This window comes from Chroicocephalus ridibundus, chromosome 17 (genome assembly GCF_963924245.1).
Source record: "Chroicocephalus ridibundus chromosome 17, bChrRid1.1, whole genome shotgun sequence".
In the NCBI taxonomy this organism is placed as follows: domain Eukaryota; kingdom Metazoa; phylum Chordata; class Aves; order Charadriiformes; family Laridae; genus Chroicocephalus; species Chroicocephalus ridibundus.
Genome location: NC_086300.1, coordinates 9,026,034 through 9,053,553, shown reverse-complemented (window position 1 = coordinate 9,053,553; position 27,520 = coordinate 9,026,034). Strand labels below are relative to the sequence as shown.

The 27,520-nt window shown below is 46.9% G+C and overlaps 3 protein-coding genes across 3 annotated transcripts in view; 2 read left to right on the top strand and 1 right to left on the bottom strand.

The window, feature by feature from the left end:
• Positions 1 to 7,533: 7,533 nt before the first annotated feature.
• Positions 7,534 to 8,469, top strand: LOC134524767 (olfactory receptor 13G1-like). Its single transcript, XM_063354917.1, has one exon. The coding sequence runs from the start codon at positions 7,534 to 7,536 to the stop codon at positions 8,467 to 8,469; it is 936 nt and encodes a 311-aa protein (XP_063210987.1).
• Positions 8,470 to 21,342: 12,873 nt separating this feature from the next.
• LOC134524607 (von Willebrand factor A domain-containing protein 5A-like) lies at positions 21,343 to 25,337 on the bottom strand. The gene is made up of 8 exons (XM_063354778.1): positions 25,189 to 25,337; positions 24,691 to 24,855; positions 24,463 to 24,566; positions 23,927 to 24,108; positions 23,544 to 23,747; positions 22,815 to 23,038; positions 22,480 to 22,606; positions 21,343 to 22,275 (listed from the first exon to the last, which is right to left on the bottom strand). The coding sequence occupies exons 1-8, from the start codon at positions 25,255 to 25,257 to the stop codon at positions 22,196 to 22,198; spliced, it is 1,155 nt and encodes a 384-aa protein (XP_063210848.1). The 5' UTR covers positions 25,258 to 25,337; the 3' UTR covers positions 21,343 to 22,195.
• A 1,134-nt stretch (positions 25,338 to 26,471) lies between these two features.
• The window catches only part of LOC134524766 (granzyme B-like), a 1,356-nt gene continuing 307 nt past the window's right edge, over positions 26,472 to 27,520 (top strand). The window contains exons 1-3 of the mRNA XM_063354916.1: positions 26,472 to 26,529; positions 26,940 to 27,080; positions 27,481 to 27,520. The exon at positions 27,481 to 27,520 is cut by the window's right edge and continues 307 nt beyond it. Of these exons, the coding sequence (XP_063210986.1) occupies positions 26,472 to 26,529; positions 26,940 to 27,080; positions 27,481 to 27,520 (239 nt within the window). The remainder of the gene's footprint in view (positions 26,530 to 26,939; positions 27,081 to 27,480) is intronic.

The window sequence follows — 27,520 nt, the reverse complement described above, 5'->3', positions numbered from 1 at the left end:
GCACCTCACCATCCTTATAGTGAAAAATTTCTTTCTCATATTGAAGATATGGGAGAAAAAGAAAGCAGAAAAATATGTCAGTATGCAATAGCTTTCCCTTAACTTTTTCTGTTACTATTTGTCCAGCTCGTACAATACAATTGAAAATCTTTGCAGATTGGGTGTGCTCTCAGTTCACATTGTTTTGGCCTATTTTGAAATTCTGTGTGAATCCCAAACCGTTGCCAGGGCCTGAGTGTACCAGGAGGTTCTGCAGCCTCCTCCTCCTTCTGCCCATGCCACAGGACTTAGCTCCCTATACTTAAAGTCAGCTCTGATCTGGCACCTTAAATCAGACCAGTAAACAAACAGCTATGCTGTGAGAGGCCTCCTCAGGAACCATCATCTTTTGGCTTGGAATCTGCTTTTAATGTCAAACTCTTGCTTTGCTTCCTCGTCTGAACTATGTTATAGGTGTGCCTACGCGCAGCCTTGTGCCTTGTTGTTCCTGAGGGAAAAAAAAAAGGCGTGGAGTGCCTCGGCTTCTCCCAAGTACTGTGTCACTGGCTACCCTGCACTGCTGAGCAGTAGGCCAACATTATCTTTTCATTTCCTTTCTTTTTTTCTGCCAAGGAATTACGGGCAACATCTTATTAACCATCATATCCCTGGCTACTTTCAATTGCAGAAGAGTTTTGTCTTTCCTAACTCCATACCTATATAGCCTGTATTTCTCCTGGGTAGCCCATTGCCACTTCCACCTTTTGAGTACTTCTTTTTTGCATCCGAGTTCAGATGGGAGTTTTTCATTCATCCATGTCAGCCAAACTTACCGCACTAGTTCAACTTTCTATGTGTTGGTCAGGACCATTCTTGTGTTCTGAGTCAGAGTCCTCCTCAGAGATCAATCAGCTCTTCTGCGGCCACTTGACCCTCCAAGGCCTTGTGTGATCCAGCCAAGCAGCTCCCTGAAAAAGGCAAAAACTGCTCTCCTGAAATATAGGGTTGTAGTTATGCTATTTATATTATTCATTTCTGTCAGCTTTTCAGATTCACGGTCACTGAAGCCAAGGCTGCCCTAAACCTTCACATGCAAAATGTTTTCTTATCGGTTGTTTATGAGTATTAGGTCCATCACAGCATCTTCCCTAGACAGCTCTTCAGTCACTTCTGACAAGGTATTTTATTTGACCTACTCCAGTGGTGCCCAGTGACAGGACAAGAAGTAATGGGCACAAACTTGAACACAGGAAGTTCCACCTAAACATGAGGAGGGACTTCTTTACCCTCAGAGAGGGCAGAGCCCTGGCACAGGCTGCCCAGAGAGGTGGTGGAGTCTCCGTCTCTGGAGACATTCCAACCCCGCCTGCACGCGTTCCTGTGTCACCTGCTCTGGGTGACCTTGCTCTGGCAGGGGGGCTTGGAGGGGATGATCTCCAGAGGTCCTTCCAACCACTATCGTTCTGTGATTCTGTGAATATATAAGTAGGGGTTGGCCGGGGGGCAGGAATCCGCGATCACTGCTCGGGATGGGCTAGGCATCCGGTTCACTGGGTGGTGAGAGTGACTTGTGTTGTATTACCTTTTATTTTATATTCTTTTACCATTATAATGATTGTCATTGCTATTTCCCTTTTCTGTTACTGTTCTATCAAGCTATTTTTTCTCAACCCACAAGTTTGGTTTTTTTGGTATTTTTTCCTTTTCCTCTCCATTTTTCCCTCTTCTCCCTGCCCTTCCGGGAGGCAGGGGAAGAACTGAGAGAGTGGCTGTATGGTCCTAGCTGCCAACTGGGGTTAAACCCCAACAGTCTTTTTTGGTGCCCAACGTGGGTACAAAGGTGAGGCTGCAGGAATGGCCTCTGTGAGAAGAGCAGCATGATGTTTCCTGAAGCAATTGCAGGCCATGGGAAGGACCCCACTGGAGAAGGGGAAAAGATGAGGAGGAAAGAGCAGCAGGGAAGAATCGTTATGTACTGACCGTAACGCCCCCATCCTCCACACCCTCCGCACTGCTTGAGGTGGTAGTCAGAGTAGGGTAGCGGAGTCAAGAGTAATGGAGAGAAGCTGAGCCTGGAAAAAGGGGAGAGGCAATGTGTTGTTCTAATTTTTGTCTTTGTTTCTCATTACTCAAACCTATTTTAATTGGTAGTAAATGAAATTCATTTTCCCCAAGTGAAGCATGTTTTGCCCGTGACGGTATTAAGGTGAGTGATCTCCCTGACTTTACCTTGACCTGTTTTCTCCCCCTGTGCTGTTGAGGAGGGAAAATGAGAGACCAATTGGGTGGGAGTTCCGCCTTTAGCATACATTAATATATCACAATAACACACCAACATTCTGGCTCTTACTGAACAGCCCTTGCACAGCATCAAGGCTTTCTCTTTTGCCCCCTGCCCCCATGCACACACAGAGAGTAGGCTGGAGGAGGGCAATAGGTTGGGAGGGCGCATAGCCAGGACAGCTGACCCAAACTGACCAAAGGGATGTTCCATGCCATATGACATCACACTCAGCAATAAAAGCTATGGGAAAAGAGGAGGAAGGGGGAGCATTATTGGCTATGGCATTTGTGTTCCCAAGCAACCAATGTGCTGATGCTCTATTTTCATCAGCAGCATGTGCTGATGCTCTGCTTTCCAGGCATTGACTGGATGCCTGCCTGCCGATGGGAGGTAATAAATGAATGCTGCGTTGCTTGCACACGCAGCTTGTGGTTTTCCTATTAAACTCCCATTATCTAAATCCATGAATCTTCTCTCCTTCCTTCCATTTTCTCACCATCCCACAGGAGAAAGGAGTCAGAGAGAGGCTGTGTGGGTGTTTGGCTGTCAGCTGAGTCACCCCCACAGAGCATTAATTGATACAGTCAGTGGAGTCTGGAGAATGAACCAGCTCACTCAGAAGTGGGCCCTCACTTGCTCAGATGAGGTGATCTTTATATGCGGCTGAATGTATTGAGTAAGGACTAAAGACAGTCACCCACACGTACACACCTGCTGCCACCTGATACATCCTAGGATGTCTCCTCTGGCAACCACCTGTACCTCCAAAAGGGAACAGGTCTACCTCTACACTCTGTCCATCACCACAGGCAAGAAATGGACTTTTCTAGCTCGTGTTCACAATGAGGTAAAGACCTTTACTTGCTAGATCTGTGCACCAACAGAAGTCTTCAAATCTGTAAAATTACCTTTCAGCAAAACAAGTCAAATTTCCTACGCCTTCATTCCTTTTGTGTACAAACATAAACAGGCTTGAGAAAGAGGCAAGCTAGAGAGAGTTTATTTTGATTTACGTCATGTATGAAGATTTTTAAAAGCCTTGCTTTTGAGACTAAAAGTAACTTACACTCGCAAAACCATTTATTTTGATAGAAATATTTAATTAAGGAATTATATTTTTCTTCTATCCACCATGGGGAAAATTAATAGGAGCTCGTGATATGCTGGCGGCAAAGCCACTAATGGTGTATTTGGTGTATTCTGAAAACAATAATGACTTGTGCTTTACGCTCTTGACCCTCATTTAGCATAGGAGGGAATTTAGGCAATATTTTCCATGAAGTTTCACACGTTCACTCTTTGTTCTTTGGTTAAGATCGTAATAAATCATAAATAAATGAATACATAAATAAATAGAGGATGAAATATTTCCAGTGTGCTGTACTACACAGGAAAATTGCCTCTTAGAAGCATCTCAGAGATCAGACGCATATAGGTCCTGTGTTTCTGACATTTCCGTGCCACAGCCAAAAAGGACAGCTGCATGTTGTTGCACTTCTATGTCCCTCCAGGGAACATCTTCCCATCTGTACAGAAGGCATCTCCGTCTGTTTTCTGCTGAAAAGAAGGGGAAAGAAGGGGCAGACTGCGTGGAAGACAAAGCTGGGAGAGAAAGGAAGAAGATACTGAGGGTTCAGGTACTGGAAGCATTTTAAAGCAGTCAAAGAATACTGTTGCTCTCATCCTAGAGAGCTGAGGTTTAAACATCTCCAAGTATAAGTAGCACTGTTACATCAAAAAAAAAGAAAAGGTGACTGCTGTCTTCATGCTTGATTGCTTGCCGCTATGAGGGAGCAGCTGTCAATTATTAAAAAAAAAAAAAGAAAGAAACATATCAACCTGCAGTAATCTGCAGCAACGTTCATGCAGCATTCTGCACGCACTGATCATTCCTCCCTTATCTTAGGAAACCTCATACTAAGTTGCTTGTATTGTGTTTGAACACAGAAGTCACATAACTAAATGGCTTGATGCAGTTATATCCAGAAATCATGTAGAAGGAGACATCCATGCAGTCTTTTCATTTACTATACCTACAAGTTAATACAATCAATATCATACATTTAATAATACTTTTATAAGCCTAGGATGACTTGAAGGCGACACTCTGCTCTGGACAGGGGAATCCCTGGGGCGTGCTGGTAGAAGGAATCTGCAGCCTTAGTACTCAGTGAAAGGTCTGTGATGACAGCTGAGGTGAGATCAGGAAGGAGTAAATGGAAGATTTCGTGTAATGCACAACTTACTACTGCTTCTGAATGAATGCCCAAAATTCATTTCCTGTCAGGCCAAAGCAGAGGCAGCTGTTGGAAGTGGCAGTGTCTGGAGGGCTGGGGTCCCAGAGGACACCTCACCCCAAGCTGCAGGGGCCATCGCATGATCTAGGACCCAGCACAGGGACTGAAGCAGCAGCTGCAGTGCCTCCTGCCAGGGTTTCCCAGAGCAGATGGACCCCTCCAGGCACATTCACACGTGCACCCCTGGCAGGACTACATCTTCAGGCTGGCCACACAGATCAATGTGGATAGAAACACTCTGCAAATGCTGATGGCACCTATCCCGGTTCACCTCTGGCCGATCAGGTTGAGGATCTGTCAGTGGAGCATACATACGAGTGTAAACATACATACATGTACACATACGATACAGATCTCCCAGTCACTGCCCTAGACACTTAGAGTGTGCAGTGCCTGTCCTTGAATCCCCAGTTACCCTCACATGGGCCTGTGTGTCCTGAGGTCCAGCACCACTACAACAGCTGGCACAGACCCAGACCGACCTACAAACCTCCCACAAACATGAGCAATCCCACACAGGCACACTGTGCATCTCCCCACAGCTGGGCTGAGATACTCAGTCTACCCAGTAACTGACCTGGGACCTCCACCAACAGCTTCCCTGTTCCCATCCCATTGCGAATAAAGTTCTGTGTTTCATTCATGGTTAAAGGAATCATTCTGAAACTTCTTTTCCTCTCTTCCTGTTTAATATGAATACAGGCTTTACAGAAGCCTGCATAGTTTGCCACCTTAACAGCTCCTCAGGATAGGGGCGATGTGCATGAAAATATGAGAAAAACCATGAACTAATCCTTCTTTAGGCTATTTTTTACAGGAACCCCTCCTTTTCCCCTTGGGAATTATTAAGCTGTCATAAGGTCCCACTAAGCCTTCTGTTTTCCAGGAACAAGAAACTCAGTTCCCTGAGTCTCATCAAATACAGTGTGTTCTTCCAGCACCTTGGCCATCTTACTTATCTCCACCGGACTCACCCAAGCTTATGAACATCTTTCTTATACAGGAGGACCCCATACTGGATGTGCTATTCCAGATTCTGTCTAACCAGTGCTGGGTAAAAGGGAATAAACACTTCCCTCCATAGCCTGCTGGCTGTCCTCCTCATGATACAGCCCAGTACACTGTTAGTTTTCAAGCCCAAGAATCATAACCAGCAAGTCTGAGTAGAAATCAGCTTTACTAATACCAGGGTTGTCAAGGAGGGAAAATGAAGAGAAACTTCTCCCCTAGAGGCAAATTAGGTAACAAACCTGTCTGGGTCTCACTCCACGGGGCATTTGGTTATTGCAGGTCATGACTTCAGTGCTGAACTGAGTTAGAAGTACTTGCCTCCTTCTCTTGGGGCATGCTTTTGAGCTCATTCTAGCCTCCATTCATGAGGGAGGAGAAACCTCCAGCAGAAATTACCTTGATAGATGGGGTGCATTTTAAGATACTATTTCAGAAAGGCTTGTGAAGACTATTTGTGCTTCTGATGAAAGGTGAGAATATTAATCCTTTGCTGCTGGGTCCTTTTCTATTTTCTTTGCTGTTTTCTCTTTCGTACATTCTTCACTGGGTCTAATAATGCAACAATGAATTATATTCCTTGTTCTATATTTGTCTGACTCTTTCAATGTTATAGGTAAACAGAACTAACTATTACAGTCTTAAATTAATACTTTAGTGTCAGGAACTCCATATCTCCACCTTCAATATCTCCATCTTCAATTCAATGGGAAATGAGCAGAGACTTGCTCCACACTTTTCATTCCAGTAATGCCTTAATATTGTATGAAAAATATGATCACTGGAGATTCATTCAACCCCAAGTTAGTCACCTAATTCTGAGCTAAGTTTTAATCAACACAGGGGAGAAAATGCTGGTGCCTCTGCACGGTGATTCGGGTAAACCATCTTAGACTTGTGTCTTCATCAAGAGATGAGTGTGCTATAGATGAGTCAGTCTCTCTCAGTTGACACCAGTGAAAGGGGAAATCTCCATCAGACTCTGTTTGCAGGTCGCCTGGAAGTGCAGGGAGATGAGTTGAATTCCACTGAAGAGCTAATTTTGTACCATTGCACTACAAGGCAGAAATTATAACTCTGTTTCTTGTACCTGAGTATGAGAACCTCTGCTTGGTCATTTGGAATGGAATCCCAGGCACAATTTTAGATTGTCAAAATGGGATGAACCAGATGGAACTATGTAAAATCTACTAGTAATGACCATATTTGGGAAGATCGCCAGTTGCAGCTAGCAGCACTCTAGTTTGGTGAAATGCAAGCCCAGAGACAGCTTCAACCTTACACTGCTGAGTAAATCCTCATGCAGACAGTCTCTGATCTCTCCATTATCAGCCAGATTCCTGGAGGACAATCACCAAAGATGGTCAGAAACGTTAACCTTTTCTGCTTGCAATTAATAGGCATGTACCTTCAGTAGCTGAGATCCCTTCATAGCCCTGATCGGTCATAGTTAAAGTATGTAGGGTGCATGATACACAGCTGCTAAACAAGTTTCTCCGTTCCTCAGGGAACAGTGAAATTCTTTTTAAAAAGTAATTATTTACATTACGTATTTATTTATAAATTAGTAAATCAATATCGCTGTTCTCTTCTGTCTATCTGTTACTCTGTGGTACAATGACACAATATTCCCTATTCCTCTCCTTGCGCTCACTTCTGAAAGGTGTTGCTTTTAGCCCAATGCAGACTTATTTTGCACCCAAACAGCACTGGAAGAAATTAGGTTTCAGCATCTAAGTTTGGGGATTCGTGTGTAGAAGTCTAAGTCCATACCACAGTCAGGGAAGATCCACTATGCAATGTGATTGCTTTAAAATGTCTCTGATACTATTTCAGGAGAAAAAGAAAAGAAGAGAAAGGGAAAAAAAAGGAAAAACCCCAAAAGTCCTGTTAGCGTTGAATATGTTCTGGCCATGATGCAGTAATGTCTTTATTTTTGTTCCTACGTAGGGGACCCCAAGGCAAATGCACCCACAGAATCTCACCAAGGTCTCTGAATTCATCCTTGAGAGTGTTTTTGACAACCCTCACCTCCAAGGTCTCTATATTGCAATATCTTTGTGTGTCTACCTCACTGCTATCCTCAGCAACTCATTTGTCATTATAGCTACCATTGTCCACCCACGGCTTCACAACCCTATGTACTTTTTCATCTCCAACCTGGCCATCCTTGACCTGGTAATTATCTCCTCAGTGCTGCCCAAGATGTTGGAGAACCTGATCCTGGGCAAGAACACCATCTCATTTGAGGGTTGTGTAGCACAGCTCTACATCTTCACTTTCTCAGGCTCAACAGAGCTTATACTGTTAACAGTCATGTCCTATGACCGGTACCTGGCCATCTGCCGGCCTCTTCACTATGTAAGCATGATGAGCAAGGGGACTTGCATCACTTTAATGGCTGGTGTCTGGGGAATCGGTACTGTCAATTCCCTCATAAACACCCTTCTTGTGGCACAGTTGGACTTTTGTGGGCCAAATTTAGTCCAAAATTTCTTATGTGAGATACCCCCAGTCCTTGCCCTGTCCTGCAGCTCAACCTATCTCAGTGAAATCATGGTTTACACGGCAGACATCATCTTAGGCATGGGAAACTTCCTGCTGGTCATCCTCTCCTATTGCCTTATCATTATCACCATCCTGAAGATCCAGGGTTCTGAAGGGAAGTGGAAAGCCTTCTCCACCTGCTCCTCACACCTTGCTGTTGTTGGCTTGTTCTACTCCAGCATCATCTACACCTATATCCAGCCAACTAGCGCTCTATTAGAAAAGAAAAACAAACCAGTGAGTATTATGTATGCTCTGGTGACTCCCACTGTGAACCCTCTGATCTACAGCTTGCGAAACAAAGTCATCAAAGCGGCATTCTGTGAATTTGTATCATTTCTCAGGAAAAATTAATACACATAGCCACATCCCCATCCTTGTCGGCCCTGTTCTGCATGGTCCACGCTCATGGGTAGTCGCAGTGTTGTGTCAACCTTTGCTGCTAATAAGGGTGATGTTGTTTTCAGTGAAGTTCATATGGCTGCAACAATGGTAGTTCTTAAGAAGAAATAATCTGAACTGAGGATACTCAGAGCAGGCTGAGGTGAAGTGTACCTTAGAAGTGTTTGTTGCTTTGAATCCAGTGATCTCTTGAGTCAATCTCTAGTTTTGGTCAGCAGAGAGGAAAAGGCGCTTTAAAGAGGTAATGCCTCTGAATTTTCCAGACCTCCTTCTGCTTCTGAGATTCTCCCTTAAAGGTCTGTTTCTCCCTATTGTAAAGTAGAATGCCCTCCTACCATTACCTCAGCCCACCTATTGATAAACTATCCAACATTTATGTTTCTAGTGTTTTTTATATAGAAAAGCAGATCTTTGCTTAAGAACATAAAAATCATTAATCAAATCATCATTTAATATTATGAGAAACAAATCTCCATGATTATCTGCTCAGTCTCAGGCTATTGGTCATGATTTTCCCTCATTCTTCTCCAGATTTACTTTTGTTAAGACACTGCAAAGGAAAACAATAAAAAGAAACAGCCTAAGTAGATAACAATAGAAATACATTATTTTTAAGATATGCTTCTACAACTATTTGTGTGCCCTTGGATTTTTAGATGGTGTGTAAAATCCTGTGTGTACTTGTCTTCTGAAGGATATACTGTATGCCTCAGAATACACTCCTGTCCTCATGGGGTGCAGATATTTGTCCACCAGAGATGGACTTCTAAATCCTCGTCACAGTTAGTGGAACTCCATCTTGTTGAACAAAGTGAAAAAAATGTTAACAAAATTACTTTACTTAACACTTTGGGGAAGAAATTTTAGGGGATGTAGGCTCACTTTCAGTAAACCGATGATTACTTTCACTGTTTTCTTGGTTGCTTTACCTTTTATTGCCATAACAGAAGGAAAGAAGGAGGAAAGGAAAGACGGAGGAACTTAACCATCTAAAAACAAATATTAAAAAAAAAATTAATCTTCTCCATATTGCCTTTGCATTTTGCTTACGGTTTCAGAGAGTTTATCTTCTAGAGGATATACAACTATTTTTGGAGTATTTTGGTGTTTTTTCTTAGAGATTAAGAATCACGTGTTCAAAGAAGAAATAACTTTACCTGCTGTAAGGAGGGCAGTGACCTCATGAAACTTTAGAAACCACCTGTGAAACGAAATTCCTCTGATCTTATCATCTATGCTTTTTTGGTTCCAGTGGGAAACAATCCCAGAGACAGCCAGATGAAGTAAATTTAGTTCAGAATCAGCTACGTTAGGGAAGGTTAGGAGACACCTATGTAATTTCTTCAGAGCCTGTAGGGTTTGTCTCTACATCTTGCTCTTACAAATATTTGTAATACATACCAAATCCTAAGGCAAATGAGTGCACTTTATTTCAAATGGCATGCTGATTTTAATCAGCAGAGTTTTTATTTCTTGCAAGTGAAAGGAATGTTGTATGCCTATGTTCTCACCTTAAATATTGAACAGTTTTGCAGCCCTGCCAGAGCTCCTGACTTGGGACACACTGTTAAAGCCGTGCAGAGAAAGACTTCTACAGAGCAATGCCATGCCAGTCATGTCAGGGACCTGTGACAGAGACTACTGTTCATACAAGGACCCAGCTCCCAAAACGCCACCCCAAAACTTCTTTCTGTCCAGTTCCACCTGCCGCCCTGCAGCTGAGATCCTACCTGCCACATCCTTTACACTAGATTGTCCAAGCGTTTCTTCCACAGATACACTGGTCTCTCCACCCCCTGGGACAACCTCTCCTGGTTCTGCCTCATTGCTTCTTCACACTTTATCTGTTCTTTCTTTGCATAAAGCTCTTTTCTCCAGAGAATCCACAATGCTGAAGGAAAGGGCTGATCAGCCTCTCTCCAGTTCAATCAGAAGAAGGGATGCAGCACACCAACTCTAATGCTGCCTGGGATTCTTCTCAGCTACTTTTTGGGGCTGGTAGCTTTTAGTTACCTAAAGATAAACATTTGGTAACATTTTGGATGACTTGAAGTAATCTCTGCAGCCAACAGGTGATACTCCTGTAGGACACGTGTGTGTCTTGCACCTTACCTGCCAGCTCCTATGGCGTAAGATGCTCATACTTAAGCAATTCATCCCCAACCCGAAGGGAGGGAATAATTGACTCACACAGCTTTACAATTCTAAGAACTACAAAGCAAAGGCAACTTAGAACCCTTAAGCTCTCCTTTGAGCCAGAGCATAAAGGCAGGCAGGATCCATCCACATGGCAGCCACATAACTCCACTTTTTTTGGACAGAAATATTAGGGAAAATAAACAGTTGTCTCCAGATGTTCATTTCTCTATAGCGCACATCAGGGAGGACGGGTTCCAGGTTGACTACTGGCATTTAGAAATAATATTTTTAGCTTTTCTAGTTATACACAGAGCTGAGGTCAACCTCACTGCAAAACTGAAGGTGTTAATTACAGGCAATGGTCAGGATAGGCAGTCACATCTTATTGTGAGCCAGTCACAGTCTGGCTCTGGACGAATGGGATCCACCTGCTACTCGGGGTATCCGCATAGGTGCAGATGAACTCTGCAGTGCTCTTGGAGAAAGCCCATGGGATCCTGAGCACGTGGGTTCTCCTCTCCCTCATCCCTGGCCCCATGGCACAGATATAAAGATCCAAATCACCAGTGTCTCTCCACAGCTGTCAGTGTCTCTCCACAGCTGCTGAATGGTACCCGAAAGGACTCAAAGATGAAGTGTGGATAGGCTCATTTTCCCACCACACTTGAGAGATGACACTCACAGCAATGGTGAGGGAGGTGAAATAAAGAAGCGAAAGGGTTGTCAAAGAGGACTGGAAATCAATGAACTTGATGGGTACCTCGCAACACGCAAAGGGCAGATTTCTCACCTCCTTTTCTGAAAGAAGCTAAATTTCATCCCATTGAGATGAAAGTTATGTGTTTCATACATGGTCAAAGGAATCATTGTGAAATCTCTTTTCCTCTCTTCTTGTTTAACGGGAATACAGGCTTTACAGAAGCCTGCATATTTCACAATGCTTAGCACCTTCCTGGGGGCGGGGGAGGAGGGGGGAGGGAGGGGGAGGGAGTGGACAGCAGAGTTGGGGCCGGGGGCAATGTGTGTGAAATAGTGAGAAAAGCCACAAACTAACCCTTCTGAAAGTTTTTATTGGAAGTCCTCCTTTTCCCCTTGGGCATTGCTCCTATTCCAGCCTTCTAATTTAGATTCCAAACTAGGTATTAAAAAAATGAATAGGTTTTATTTCTTTGTTCCACACATCTTGTTAGAGTTTTCTATAATACCAATTTTGGTACACAATCTGGGAATTTTTTACTTCATGCCATCTGGCAGGATTGGTTTGTGTTCCTGTTTGAAGTTCTCAAGGATTAAAATTAGAGACTATCTGACTGGTGAGCCTGGCACAGTAACAGACAAGTTAGTTACATAACACACTGTCTGTGTCCGGGAATTTCTCAATTTTTTCATTCCATTAGTTGAGTTCCCCCTTGGGCCAGAGCTGCTCATCTTCCTATTCAGTCCCCGTCCACCTGTGTTGATGCATTCGGTTAAAGAACAAAAACTCCACGGATTCCCTGAAACCTTACAGCTGATTTCAACCTTCAGGAAAGAAAGAACATTTAGACAGAAAATACTCTCCACGAGCCAGATTACCCATTCTAAAGAGACACAAGGTACTCATATGTGATTTCTTCTCCTTTTCATTTGCTGGTTGAAACATTGCCTTTTGGCATCACAGATGAAAGGGTGCTGACAAAGAAGCAAACACTAAAGAAAGCTGAAAGTGTAACTTTCTCAATTCCTTCATCTAAATTTGAATTCAGTAGCTAGAAATAACACAGATAATATCTGTGACTCAAGACAGACCTTACCATAAACTTTTCACCTCACAAAATACTCCTCTCCCTGCAACGAGCGAGGGAAACAAGCAGTCGACTCAATATGAGTGATAAAGCAAGCTTCAGCTTTATTGCAGCTTCATCAGACTTTTATACTCTTATACTTAGATATGCCTATTTGTCTTACAACTATTGGCTGTGCGCTAAAGATTACATTATTCATACTCCTCCTACATGCGGTTTCTTGGGTCCAGGTTTGTTCCTGTTCTCTCACAGTCTACTTTCTCAAAGTTGTTTATCTGAGTTAAGCAAAGTCAGCACGACCTTCAGCATCTTCCTTATCAGCGTAACTCGGAATTTCCCATGCAGGCAGGCATAGCTTACTTTTGACAGTCCTGCATGGTCCCGTGCCCGTTCTCATATAGCCATTCCTCAACATCTCCCTAATTCTCCTCACCAATCTTGAGCTTATGTACAAATGAACAATATGTTCAACTGGCAAAAACTCCGAAGCCTGTCCCTTCTGCAATACTGTTGCTCTCTGCTCTTGGGCAACATGTGAAGAGGTGTACAGGACACTTAAACTGGAATGATGGGTTCAAACCATGGGTGGAACAGACTTCTGAAGGTCCAGCTCCCACTCACGGCTGGGCCATCTTCAAATATCTATCAGGTTGTTCCTGGCTTTGCTCAAACAGATTAATGTCTGACTATCATCTCCAATATTTTTTCCCTCGTATCTATTCAGAACAAAAAAGGAACAAATTATGATTTCCAGTGTGATTCCTGTGATCCAGATCATCTCCTGCTAAGATGCCTGTTCCTCCCTCTTTTGTTATGAGGGCAGTACAGCTGTAGGTGGACAACTTACTTGGAAGTATCTAAAATAAAATTAGGAGCTTAGACTTGGATGAAGAGCTTTATTTTTAAGGACAATGCAGAGTAACCACACCCAGGTGATGTACCAGCAAGCACATGCCACTCAGTATGTGTAAACCAGTCTCTCAGACTGATTGATTGTCAGACCAGTGATGTCCATAACCTCAGTGGGGCCTGGACCATTCCACCCATTATTCTCTCATGATGCTGAGACCAGGCAGCAGCACTGTAAGGTCAGGGACACATCCGTGCCTGGGACCACTGCCTATGGTTCTGATCTTGGATTCCAAATTCCCAGGTCTGAGAGAGTCAGCAAGCCTGGTGTCATGAAGTTGCACTGTGTTGGCCTACAAGTCTTGCAGATGAAACTGGGGAATACCCTGCCCACCCTGCTCTGGACAGAGGATTCACTGGGGAGTTCAGGTGGAAGGAATCTGAAGTGTGAGCAAAACAGGTCACGTAGTAATCTGTGAAAAGTCCATGATGACAGCTGAGGTGAGATCCGGGGAGGAATAAATGGAAGTCGTCATACAATTCTCAATTTACTACCCCAAGGGAGCACCAGAGGAGGGGGTGCGGAGGAGGGGCGGTGGCAGCGGCGGGTGACGGCGAGGGGAGGAGCAAGGGGAGAGCGGGCCGGCGGGCAGGCTGGGCCGACTGCAAAGAAAACATGGTCTCTGCACGGCCTGCAGCCAAAGCCGGAAGGAACAAAGTGACCCAAACGAACCTGACGGAGAGACACGCACCCGTCCAGGCGACGGGCTGCAGGGAACATCTGTCACTCTGGCGGGAGGACAGCAAAGACAGCGCCTGTGTGCACCGTGACCAGGTAAATGATCTGCTCAGCCTGGTGGCTGAGCTTGAGGAGGAAGCAGAAAGACAGAGGACCGTTTGGGAGTGTGAAAGGGAGATCTATTGGTGGAGCCATACCCTGCCATCCTCAGGGAAAAAGCAGCAGGAGGGGGCTCCACGGGAGGTGGAGGATCCCCTGCCCTCTTGTCACCAGGCAGAAGGAGGGAACTAGGAGAGGATGGGGGGAATGGAAGCAGGTACCTGCTTGGGGCAGCAGGAGAGCCCCCTCCAGACCCCCCATGCTGCCCCCGGTGCCCATACAGAACAGATACAGGCCTCTGGAGACAGACGATGAGGGAATTAAGGATGCGATAAAGCCCCATCCGGGGAATTGCCAAAGCAGCCAGCTCCTCTGCCCTTCCAGTTTTGGGGACTGACGAATGGGTAAACAAGAAAATTGAACAGATCGACACCTGGCTCCAAAACTGGTGCTACCAGCAGGACTTTGGGTTCTGTGATCATAGTTTGATCTGCAGGACACCAGGCCTGCTCGCTAAGAATGGGAAAAGCCTATCCCAAAAGGGGAAAAGGGGACTAGGCCAAGAGTTAGCAAGGCTCATGGACAGGGCTTTAAACTAGAAACGAAGGGGGAAGGGGATAAAACCAGGCCCACTAGTAACGAGCCTAGGGATAAAGGGCCAAGGATGGGGGTGAAATCGGTAGCCCAGCTCAAGTGCATCTACACGAATGCACGTAGCATGGGCAACAAACGGGATGAGCTGGAAGCCATTGTGCAGCAGGACACCTATGATGTAGTTGCCATCATGGAAACGTGGTGGGATGACTGTCACGACTGGCATGCTGCGATGAATGGCTATAAGCTCTTCAGAAGGGATAGGCAAGGAAGGAGAGGCGGGGGTGTGGCTCTGTGCATCAGGGAATGTTTTGATTGTATAGCGCTAGATTCCAGTGATGATAAAGTCGAGTGTTTATGGGTAAGGATGAAGGGGAAGGCAAATAAGGGAGATCTTGTGCTGGGAGTATGCTATAGACCACCCAACCAGGATGAGGAGACAGATGAAGTATTCTATAAGCGGCTGCCTGAAGTCTCGCAATCGCCAGCCCTTGTTCTGGTTGGGGACTTCAACCTGCTGAGTATCTGCTGGAAATACAACACAGCAGAGAGCAGGCAGGCTAGAAGGTTCCTCGAGTGCATGGAAGAGAACTTCCTGACCCAACTGGTAGGTGAGCCTACCAGGGGAGGTGCCTCGCTGGACCTACTGTTCACAAACAGGGAAGGACTAGTGGGAGATGTGGTGGTCGGAGGTCATCTTGGGTTTAGTAATCATGAAATGGTCAAGTTTTCAATTTATAGTGATGTAAGGAGGGGGGTTAGCAAAGCTTCCACCTTGGACTTCTGGAGGGCGGACTTTGGCTTGTTCAGGACACTGGTTGAAAGAGTCCCTTGGGAGATAGTCCTGAAGGGCAAAGGGGTCCAGGAAGGCTGGACACGCTTCAAGAAGGAAATCTTAAAGGCCCAGGAGCAGGCTGTCCCCAAGTGTCGCAAGTGTAAAGGGCGGGGAAAATGGCCGGTCTGGATGCATAAGGAACTTCCGAAGGGACTTAGGAATAAAAGGAGGGTTTACCACCTTAAAGGGATCAGGGCCAGCCAAGGGATCAGGGCCAGCCAGCATGGGTTTAGGAAAGGGAGGTCCTGCTTAACTGACCTGATCTCTTTCTATGACCATGTGACCTGCCTTCTGGATGCTGGGAAGGCTGTGGACATTGTCTATCTGGACTTTGGTAAGGCCTTTGACAGCGTCCCCCACAGCATTCTCCTGGAGAAGCTGGCGAATCATGGCATAGACAAGTGTACTCTTTGCTGGGGTAAAAACTGGCTGGATGGCCATGTCCAGAGAGTCGTGATTAATGGGGTGAAATCCTCTTGGCGGCCCGTCACCATTGGTGTCCCTCAGGGCTCAGTTTAGGGGCAAGTTTTGTTTAATATCTTTATGAATGATCTGGATGAGGGGATTGAGTGCACCCTCAGTAAGTTTGCAGACGACACCAAACTAGGTGGGAGTGTTGATCTGCTTGAGGGTAGGAAGGCTCTACAGAGGGACCTGGACAGGCTGGATCGATGGGCCAAGGCCAACTGTATGAGGTTCAATAAGGCCAAGTGCCGGGTCCTGCATTTCGGTCACAACAACCCCAAGCAAAGCTACAGGCTTGGAGAAGAGTGGCTGGAAAGCTGCCCGGCAGAAAAGGACCTGGGGGTGCTGGTGGACGGCCAGCTTAACATGAGCCAGCAGTGTGCCCAGGTGGCCAAGAAGGCCAATAGCATTCTGGCTTTTATCAGGAATAGCGTGGCCAGCAGGAGCAGGGAAGTGATGGTGCCTCTGTACTCGGCGCTGGTGAGGCCTCACCTCGAGTGCTGTGTTCAGTTCTGGGCCCCTCTGTACAAGAGGGACGTTGAAGTCTTAAACTTTAAAAAGGTTCTGGCCTGGAAATCTTAAAAGGACCACAACGAGCATGAATGATAATATCAGCACATCCTGTTGGCAACTGAATAACCTGAGGCCAGAAGAAAGTATCAGGCATTACCTCACCAGACACCTGAGAAACATGTTGTTCAGCACTGTCCATAAGCCTTCTGGCAATGAGTCAGCCCTTGTTCACACTAAATAGCCAGGGCTCTGGAGATATCTCCCTGCAGCCAGAGCTCCTGGCAGGTTCTGGCTCTAGGCAGTCACACAGGAACTTTTCTTTCCTTAGCTGAATAGGCTGGTTTTGAAAGAAAGGTGTTAAACACCCAGAAGGAAGACACAAATTTGGAAACAGATGTGGTTGTTTTGCAAATGCTAAGCAAACAAGAACAGTAAATGTTAATGACTGTAAAAAAAACCAACACAAAAAAACCAACAAAAAAACCCAAACCCAAACCAAACAACTGAACAAAAAAAAACCAAACCAAACCAAAAAAAACAGGTGAGATGAACAAGTTTTAGCACCTGAACTGTGAACTTCTACGTGGGGGAGGGTGAAATCTTCTCCAAGTATCTTTTTCCTTTTCTAACCCCTTGTTCTCATGTCTAGCTCATTTTTCATGGCTAACCCCAAACAGCCAGCACAATCCCTAAACCTGCCATTCTGAGCACACCCCCGGAGCAGCAGTCTGTACGAGCCTGCCGGATTAATGTACAGCAGAAAAAGGGATATTCTACTTTGTAATAAGTAAGCTTGGCTACTTTATTAATGCATGCCTTACTAATGACTGTATCCTTGAAGAAGATCTGAAAGGCTGATAAAGAAGGACTAAAGGCTGATAAAAACAAAACATCGTAGCCCAGGAGGTGCTGAAAGCCAAATAATTGCAAAAAAACCATAAAGTCAGCAAAAGTCAGCTTTAACTAAGGGAAAGGTGGCAGGGGGAGATCTCCAACTCAATTGGAGATGAACAGGCTTACCCCCCACTGTACTGGAGCACGTGCATATCAATTAAAGGGCACTGTAACTTTAAATGAAAGCAAGGAATAATACTAACCAATTGAAATTGTTAAAATAAGGTACTAACCAATAATCATAACTAAAGGCATGTACTTCTGTGTTTTGATTCATATAAATGTACTGAAGATTTTGTGAACAGGTACGCTAGCTTTGTGGAATACCACCTAGTGCCCATCTCTGCGCAAATAAACTATAATAAAATACCTTTGGTCTCTGTGTACGTTGGCGTCTTGCACGGCACTTCTTGGGACAAGAAGATAGCTGAAACTGCTGATTTTCACGATGCACATGCCTGATTGCCCCCAGTAGCCTTCTAGGTGGTCTTTCTTGGTATCTCATGCAGAAAGACTATAGTTCTTGTGTATATAGTTCCCACATGCAAGAATGTTCTTTTTACCTCAAAGGAATAAAGCAAAAACATTTTGTTCCACTACCTTTTAGTGAAGACTCATGTTTCTGAAAGGAATTCTTCTCTCTCCCTGCCTGCCTTTCTAAAATTGTTCTGACAGCCAGACACCTCCAGAGATATACCTGCTACGTAATGTATTCCCTCCACATCATCCCTACAGTTTTGAGGAGAAATAAAGAGTGTTTTGTAGCCAGTGATGCACAGCTAGGGTGCACTCTCAGGGCAGGCCACCGTGTTCCTGACAGCTTTTCTCAAGGATTGCTTGACCTCTCCATTCCTCAGGCTTACAGTGGATTGACCAGGGGTGGGAAGATGGTATAGAAAAAGGAGAAGGTTTTGTTCAGGTTACTCAGTGGAGGTGTCCCAGGCAGCAAAGAGACAGTAAGAAGTGTCCCTTAGAAAATGTTGACCACAGTGATGTGTGAGAAGGCTTTCAGTTCTCACACATGGTATAAAAGGCCTTCTGCCTCCCCTTACTTGATGAGATCCTCAGGATGGAATCTGTAATGCAGACATAGGATGCCAGAGGGAATAAAAATAGTAAGACCGCATCTGGGATGGACATTATAGCAGCCTGGTGTCACTACAGGAGAGCTCCAGCAAAGAGATCAAATCACAGACGTTGTGACGTCAATTGTCAATTGGGTTGGGGCCACAAAACTTCAATAGGCTTGAGAAGTATGTGATGATTGTGGAACTAGTCGTTCCTCCATGCCACAAGCCAACTGCCAGCTGGAAAAACACCTTCCAGTTCACCATTCTTGTATAGAGCATGAGGTGACATACGGCCGGGTACTGTTCGTAGGACATGGTGGTCAGCAGGTAACACTTGGAGACTACAAGAGATTCAAAGAAATAGAGCTGAACCATAGCAGTCCTGAGCAGAGGTGGTGCAACAGTCAGGAAGCTGGCCAGCAGCCTAGGAAGATCGGTGGAAGCGTAGCAGATCTCCAAGCTGGACAAATTCTCCACTGGGCTGGGGAGATGCTGGTGTGTTGCCACCAGCACAACAATGAAGATGTTCCCAAGCACAGTCTCTGTTGTTCCCATTCCCTTTCTCCATGCAGGTCTTGTGGAACTCAGCAGGTTGGTAGCTCTCAGGGATCTGAGAGTGCTTGTCCAAAGGCATCTGAAAGTGCCTGCATAACTGTAACACTGCACTGCTAATAGTGACCATGGCTGTGTGGCTGACTGCTTGATAGGTATCCACTGCCAATTGTTAGAGTCAATCATATCACAGTTATATTGTAGTCACATGCTGGCAAATTTAAAGAGACATAACTGACATAAATGCGCCTGCTATTGCTGTGATTATCATAACCACAGGCCACAGCCTAGGTAAGGTATTACAGATCTCTCCACGTGTACTTCCTATAGTCACAGTTTCTTCCCTCACTGGCTCATGCCGCTCTATGCTTTCCTCCCCAATAACAGAGGAAAACACACAACTGATGTCATATCATATCAGATGCCTTTTTTCCTGTCAGGAGAAGAATTGGCACCGCGGGTGCTGAGTACCTCTGGGCTCCCAGCTGTGGTTTTAGGGCTCTGTGTTCTGTTGCCATTAAGAGGCTGCTGAGTGCATAGAGTGGGGAGTGGGGAAGGAGCAGCATCTAGTGTGTGCTTGTGGTAAATACCCATTACAAACCTGCGTGCATGCTCAGGGAAAGCCCATGCTTGAGGAACAGAACCCTCTGCCCAGAGTGCATCTTAGGGTTTTCCCAATTTCCCAAGATTGTGGGTGAGCACAATGATGTCCCCGCTTATTTGCTCCCCATGGCTTTTGAGCCTTTAGAGGGAGATGGAGATGCTGAAGGAAAGCAGCTAAGGGTCCATAGAAATTCTGGGATGGGTGGGCTGCTCAAAAAGTGATGCACCCAAACTCGAATGCACCCTTCTCTGAGGCTGGGATGAATTGTGTCTGGAGATGTTAATGACAAGTGCAATTAGGAGAGGTTCCCCCGCTGAACACTGTGAATGAAGAGTGTGATGGTGCCTGTGAATGAGGACTCAGGTCTGGGTGTCACCTGTTCTGCCCCATATCGCTTACCTACCTATTCTCTCTGAAAGCCCTTACCTCGCAGGAAGGCCAACAGAAAGTTTAGCTTTTTCACTCTTCCATCCATAGATGGAGCTCTGGACCTGAAGCACCTGAATGCCATATCCTGGTGTTATGGAAATAATCGGTGTCCTGGAGGGTGCCTCCTGTGGGATTTCAGGGAGGGAGCACTGCACAAGTGTATCCCTGTGGAGGATGAAAGCTCTGAGTGGGTGCAAACTGTTTCAACACCTCAGGCAATGGCTGTCCCTCCCCAGACCTCCAAAGCATTTCAGCCTGCTGTGAGAAAAAGAGAAACTGAGGTGGGGCAACAAGCACAGCCTTTTCCAAACTGATGCAGCAGAGCCTGGTGAGGCTCCGAAAAGGGGATTCAGCTCACATTCTGCAGAAGACTAAAGTGGGATTGACTCCTTCAGAATTAGGCGGCCGTGGCTGACTGAGGTTGCCTTTTCAGCCTCTGCCAGTGGTCAATGGGGAGAAAGAAGCAGAGTCTGGTATTCCCTCCAGGCCATGGAGACCAAGTTCGATCAACCCTTGGAAGTATCTTGGAGGGAAGAAGCCAAAACCTGTCCCTGGGTCAACAATGCATTTGTTGGTGGCTGAAGTAAGCTGAGCTACCAGTACTTCCTCACAGCCATGATTCACCTCTCCAAAATGGGAGGTCCCCAATGCCCTTCTTTCCTCCTTCTGCACCCCAAGAAGTGTGGCAGGGACATTCCTCTCAGCCCCATCCCATTTGCATCTCTGGGGAAGGTGACTCCTCTGTCTCCCCACTGACGCCCAGGGAAGGAGGGGGCTGCCAATGCACTCAGACATTAGCGCTGTGTCTGCTCCAGATAGCAGAGATGAAGCTTAAAGGGAGAACAGCATTTATCTTCAGAGTCGCATGCTCCAATGGAGTTAAAAAGTTAAAGCTAAAACCAAGTTGGACATTAATCACCTGACAACTTTTCTGTTACAGCTAGGATAAGTTAGATATCAGTCATCGATCTGCTGGGCAAATGTTGCTACAGCCGGTACCTCTAAGAGCAAGCTGAAATAAGTTCAAGCCAAAAGGAGTCTAGAAAAAGCCTGGCATGTCCTTAACTCTTGTCTTGCTAACCTAGAACAGATCTATGTTCTTCCAAGAGCAATGGCAGTCCCTTATTCACTGTATTACAATACACAGCTCTCTGGGAAGCGACCTTTCGTGCCCCTCCTGGTGACTTATAGACGGCCCCTGGAAGGAAGGATCATAGACCCGACTGAAATAAAGACTATGTTGCACCTTTTGGCTTAGAGAAGATTCACTGTTTATTGGAAAATGAATCAGAGACTTTGCCAACACGGCATGAGACCCATGAATGAAGGGTGCTGGGGCAGGAGGTGGTACATTGCATGATTGGTTTGCTAATCAAAACCTCCTGCTGTTCCACCTCCAACATACTACTAGTTTTCAAATCAATCTCGCCCCACATGAGTTCTCTTGGACATTGTGATGGGCTGGGACTGATGCGGATGAGAGTTTTACTTCCAAAATGATTGCTTTACATGGCAACGCAGATACGGGAGTTCCTGACACAGCCTGATCTTATGGGGTAAAGGGAAGAGTTCGGTGAGTGGGGTGCAGCAGGAGTCCTTCATTGGGAGCCACTGCCGTTGACACCTCTAAACACTCTTCTGGTGTGCACAGCAGTCTCTCGTCAGGACAGAAACCATAGAATCATATAATAATTTGCATTGGAAAAGACCCTGCAGACCATCAAGTCCAATTGTTAACCTAACACTACCAAAACCACCACTAAACCATCTCCCTAAGCACCACCTTTGTGGAGGCCAGTAGCCCATTTTGCCAAAGCCAAATGCAGGAAGCGCAACCACTGGAGAATGTGATGCTTCCTTCCCACTCCCACCTCCATCCAAACCAAACACGCTGGAGGCTCTGAACTAGAGGCTTTCTCTTGAGGAGTTCGGCATGCTACAGGTTCAGCCCAACTGGTATAAGACATAAGCAGTGAGAATTCATCTGTAATGTAAGATCGCAGCTGGTAGCAATAGTGGTATCCCAGCATGGTAGGTGAATTTAGGCTATACTTTCTGGCCCTTTTTATCTCTGCAGGTGCTGCTGATCTGTAGCACAGGCACGTGTTGAGCTCAGAGCCTGAAAACACTTGGCTTCACGCTGCTCCCAAGGAGGGTGTTGGCTGTCTCCAGGCACTTGTCCAGCTGAGACACTGCAGTCAGAGAGAGACAGGCACACTAGGGAAGTTAGGCAGGAGGGAGACTCCACAAATGGAAAGGAGAATGGAGACACAGGACTCCTTCACCTGCCCCCAGGAAATTGTGGTCCTGCAAAGGGGTGAGGCAGGTCCCACTGGAGAGAGAATGGAGGAGGCTGTTCTGTGGGGATCAGCAGGAGAAGGATCATCAAGACTCACCAGCTTGGCTGCACAGCCAGGTCACAGCCTTGGCCTCCAGCAGCTCACAGAGGTCTTGGTAATACTCGTCATGTCTGTGTAGCCAGGTCACAGCCAGCACTGTGGCCCAGATGCTTGGCTCCATGACCTGTAGTAGAACAACAACTGAGACTAGCACGCAGTGCTGAGCATCCTCCCTGCCCCCTCACTGCTTCACACCCCTTCCTTTGTGGCTTCTGGTTTCTGATCCCTTCATTCCTCTCTGTCTGCCCTTTGGATGCCAGTGTTGCCACCAGCCAATGGGCTCCCACTGCTCCAGGATGACATGCTGCCACCGTAAGGGGTTCTCCCCTTACCTCATCAGGCATCTTTCCCTTGATTTCATCCTCATCAACTTCTAGCACAGAGGCCAGTCCTGAGCTGAGGGCCCAGGAGCCATCTGCATTCTGCAGGGCCACCAGCTCCTGACACTTGGCAGCGGCTTCAGGGCACCATCGCCACAAAATTGAAGAGCACAAACCAAATTCCATGCGATCCACATACTTGAGAGAAGAAAAAAGTGGTGGTGGTGGTTTACATGCTGTGGGAGGAGATGTGAACAGCAGGGTTGGGAGAATGACAGGAATCTGACCTCTCTCTACTCCCCTGTGCAATAATAATGCTCCAGAACATTATCTCTGCTCTTCTTTAGGCAGCTACCTGCAGTCTAAGCTCCTTCCTGTACGTCCCCAGAGCAGACCCATCCACAGCTCTTTCTGGACACCCCTAACTCATCTCCAACCTCGGTCATTGCCTATTCTCCTGTCATTCCTTCCAAGCCATGTCCCAGGACCTCCCTTGATACTCTCCCAAAACATTTTATCCAAACGTGTATTTATGATCCAGCACCATCCCTGCCCCATCCCTGGGTGTCCTTGAGCTGGGTCTGATATTTGCTGAAGGACTTGCAGGTTTAAGGGTAACTAAGGGAAGGGGTAAAGGCAAAATTCATTGGTTTCCATGCCATGGGCAAGACATGGCAGCATAACCCTTCTATAAGATATTAGGTTATCCCGACATCTCCCATGTGGGTCAAGGCCCCATACCTTTTGAGCAAGCTCCCCTCTGGGGCAGGGCAGCAATGTCATGGGTAAGTTGACGGAGGGCAAGCCATGATGCACGCACCGCTGTCAGCCAGCCAGGTGGGACCCAGATGCTCTTAGGATAGCAGGAAGAGATCCTGGAGCCACGAAGTTCAACGATCTGGCAGGGGATGAGTGACTGGCGGGGTGGCAACAGTGCCAGGGGCCCTTTGAGAGCAAAGAGGGCAAGGGGCTGAATTAAACAGATGGGAAAGAAGCACCTGGTGGTGATGGGGCCTACCCCGCAAGACTGGGGGTGCCCTGTGGTTGGGGTTCCAGATCCAGTGGAATGAAAACATCCCATGGAGCTGCCCCACCAGCTCTTTCCCAGAAATGTCTTTCCTTACTTTGGTACCAGGTGACCCTCTGTGGTGTGCGAACCCCCACATAGCTGGTAAAGGGGCAGATGATCCCCGAAGTGAGGCTGATCTCAACTGCGCGATGTCTTGGTTCCTCCCCTGACCCACTCACAGACTCTGGCAACAACCTCTTCATCAAGCACCTCGCAGCCAGACGATGCCCAGCCAGCCTGGGGACAGAATGGGGTGAGCCTGACCACCTGGCTTATCTTCATGTTAGGAGAAGGTGGACAGAGAGAGAGCCTGGACACCTGAATTCTTTCCCTTCAGGGGTGAGGATGGACAGAGGGGAAACCTGGACGCCTGGGTCCTTGTCTGTCTGAAAGCGATGCCCAGGTTTCTGGGTCCTACCACTGTGGGGTCAAATCAGGGAAGGGAGGCATGCTTGGACACCTGGGTTCTCTGCCAGTTTGGGATTGTGTGTGGAAGGTGGGAATGTGTAATCTATCTGGGCCCCTTCTCAGCTGGAGTCAATGTGAGCAATGAGGGGGATGCATGCATCTTCCCTTAGGACGGGCTCTCACCGGCCATCTCCCTGTGGGCACAGGGGGAATTCAATGGTGTAAGTGACATCTTGGCCATCCAGGCTGTACTGCAAGGTCATGACCCCTTTGGCCACTGTTGTATCCTGTGAACACATGGGAAGCTACTGGAGGTTACTGGGGACACAAGATGGTTACTGGGGGATATTGGAAAGTTACTGAAAGATTACTGGGAGGCTACTGGAAGGTAACTGTAGGCCCAGCTCTCACCTGTGCCTGTCCATGGATCTGGGCATAGAGGAGGTTGTGTTGACCCTGGAAGATGGACTGAGGAGTGCCCCCCAGCACCTCAACCTCCAGGCCGCGGGGCAGGGTCCAGCTCAGAGAGACTCCCTCAGCTGCTGGCTTGAGGGCCTGCTTCAGGCACTTCAGCACCTGGCGACAGAGGGCAGGACACCACAGTTGGCAGCTCCACCAGGGTTCAGCCCATGTCCCCCCATGCTGGGGATCTCTGGGGGACAGTGGAATGTGTGGGGTAGCCTGTGCCAGCTGGGTTCCCTGGGTGCAGTGATGTCTGTGGGTTGTAGTGGGGTAGAAGCCTGGGCACCTGGGTTCTCAGTGTGGGTAGAGTCAGGGAAAGTGAGTGCCTGGGGTCCTGGGGCAGCTGGGTCTCGACTACTGTGTGTGGGCAGTGCAGGTGCTGGGGTACTTGGAAGTCAGTGTGCCTGTGGAATAGAGGGGGACCTGCCAGGACTCCTGGGTTCCTACCACAAGGCTCATACTGCTGTCAGAGGAGACGTAGGCAGCTTCACCCCCTGTCTCCTTGGCCAGGGCCATAGCCAGGGCAGCGCTGTCCTCAGAGAAGCAGAAGGAGAAACACCTATGGGGGAAGCAGGGAAAGGTGTCAGAAATGAGAGCCAGAGGTGGGAGGTTTAGATTAGATATTAGGAGGAATTACTTTACTGAAAGAGTGGTCAGGCACTGGAACAGCCTGCCGAGGGAGGTGGCTGAGTCACCATCCCTAGAGGTATTTAAGAAACGTCTAGATTTGGCGCTTCAGGGCATGCTCTAGTGACAGAGATTTTAGGGTTGGTTTTTTTTGTGCGTGAATGGTTGGACTCGATGATCTCAAAGGTTCTTTCCAACCATGAAGAACCATATGATTCTATGACATTAATAAATAAAGAATTAAATAAAAGAGGTTCAGGCTATGTGTAAAAAAAACCTTCTTCACCATGAGAACAGCGAAGCATCAGAGTCAGTTGCCCAGAGAGGCTGTCCAGTCTCCGTCCTCAGTGTCAATGCCTTAAGTGCATTCCCCATCCTGGCCAAATTAGAGCCAGGGAGACTGAGGGCTGTTTCCCATCCCTCTAGTAACACTGGAGCCAGTGCCCCCAGGGAGGACTTCAGAGAGGCCTCAGTCAGGGCTTCTCCCCTGCTCATGGGAGCTGCTTTCATGAGGTGACTCTGACTCTCGTCCCCACCTGAGCTCCAGCTGTGTCTCTACCAGTCTCGAGTAGGTCCTGGGCCTTGGCTACTCTGACAGGTGATTTCTGATATCACAATGGCACCTCTGATGGCAGTCTGCCCTTCTGATAAGAACCAGGACCTCTGCCTGGACCTATTTAGCTCTCACTGGTCCTATCAGGGGATAGGGAAAAAAGAAAAAGAAAAAAACCCAAACCAAACCATATCTAGGAGTCAAGGAGGCTCTCACCAAGGGTCTCCAATGAGATATGCACTTGACTGGAGATAACCCACTTCTCTCACTACTGCCTGAGTACTGGGCACTCTGGGTACTCTGAACAAGCCCAGATCTCTCCCACCTTTTTAGAAGATGGTGGCAAAAACAGTGATTGTGACATGAATCCCTCACCAAACCACAGGTTGGGGTTTGTAAGAACAAAACCAGCAAACGACACAAGCTGAAAGCAGGCTGAGGTTTCCTGTTTCAGCTCCAAACTTCATATATATAGATTGCCATTCTGTACCTGTCACCTGCCCGGCCTGGCCATAACAACTGTTTTGGCTCTTCAGAACAGTAGTAGAAGATGCTGCTTCTCCTTCTGCTCGCAAGTGCTTTTCTCCTTGTCCCATGGGCTGGGGTTGGTGAGTACAGACAGACGGGGTGTAGAGGAGGACGTACAAGGGCAGAAATGGGCACTGAATAGGAAATATGTCTGGTGCCTGCCTTGTCTTTTCTCATATCTCTACTCTCTACTCTACTCATACCGCGCAACTCAGACAGTGGCTGAAACCAATGATGCATTACAGGTAGCCATGTAGTGTTCTTTGACAGCATTTTAGACATCCAGAGTCAGGTGTGGTCAGTCATCCCCAGGAAGTGTTTGTTTTTCTCTCCATTGTGCATAAGAAATGCTTTGCACAGCCCCAGGAAGGAGAGTTATTGGCATCATTGGCATATGACATCAGAGGACGACTCTCTCTCCTCACGTAGCTCCGAACTTGATGGGAAATAGTGGTGTATGTGATATTAACACTTCTTATCTCTCTTCCAGGAAGGATCATTGGCGGGTCAGAAGCTAAGCCCCACTCCTGGCCCTACATGGCTTATTTATCAATTAGAAATGAGTTAGATGATAACATTCGATGTGGAGGATTCCTAATTCGCCCAGATGCAGTGCTCTCATCAGCTCACTGTGCGGCTGAAGAAACATAAGGCCCATTCTTACTTGTATGTGGAATTTTTTCACAGTCTCACACAGTCATGAAGAGCCGCAGTCCTGCTTTGGGGTGAAAGAGTCCTCTGTGTCTCTTCAGGCACAGCAGGGCTCTCTGTGAGGTGATACATCCCCTCTGAGTTGCAGGAATTGTCTGCCAGGGGCTGTGTGCCCCTGGGACGGGACTCCTTGGCAGTGGTCTCCTGGTCCATGGTTCCAACCATGGCTCGGAGCTACTTTTGCAGAAGAAAGGCCAGTGTCTCCCATTCCCTGCTTCCCTTTATTCTTCAGAATGGGACACCTCAGCCCTATGCCAGCATGGAGTAAGGGACCCCATGTGGTTGTGGTCAGTGTAGCTGAAATGTGTTGGTGTTTCCTGGCAAAAACATGAATATCACTGTGATTCTGAGAGCTGACAA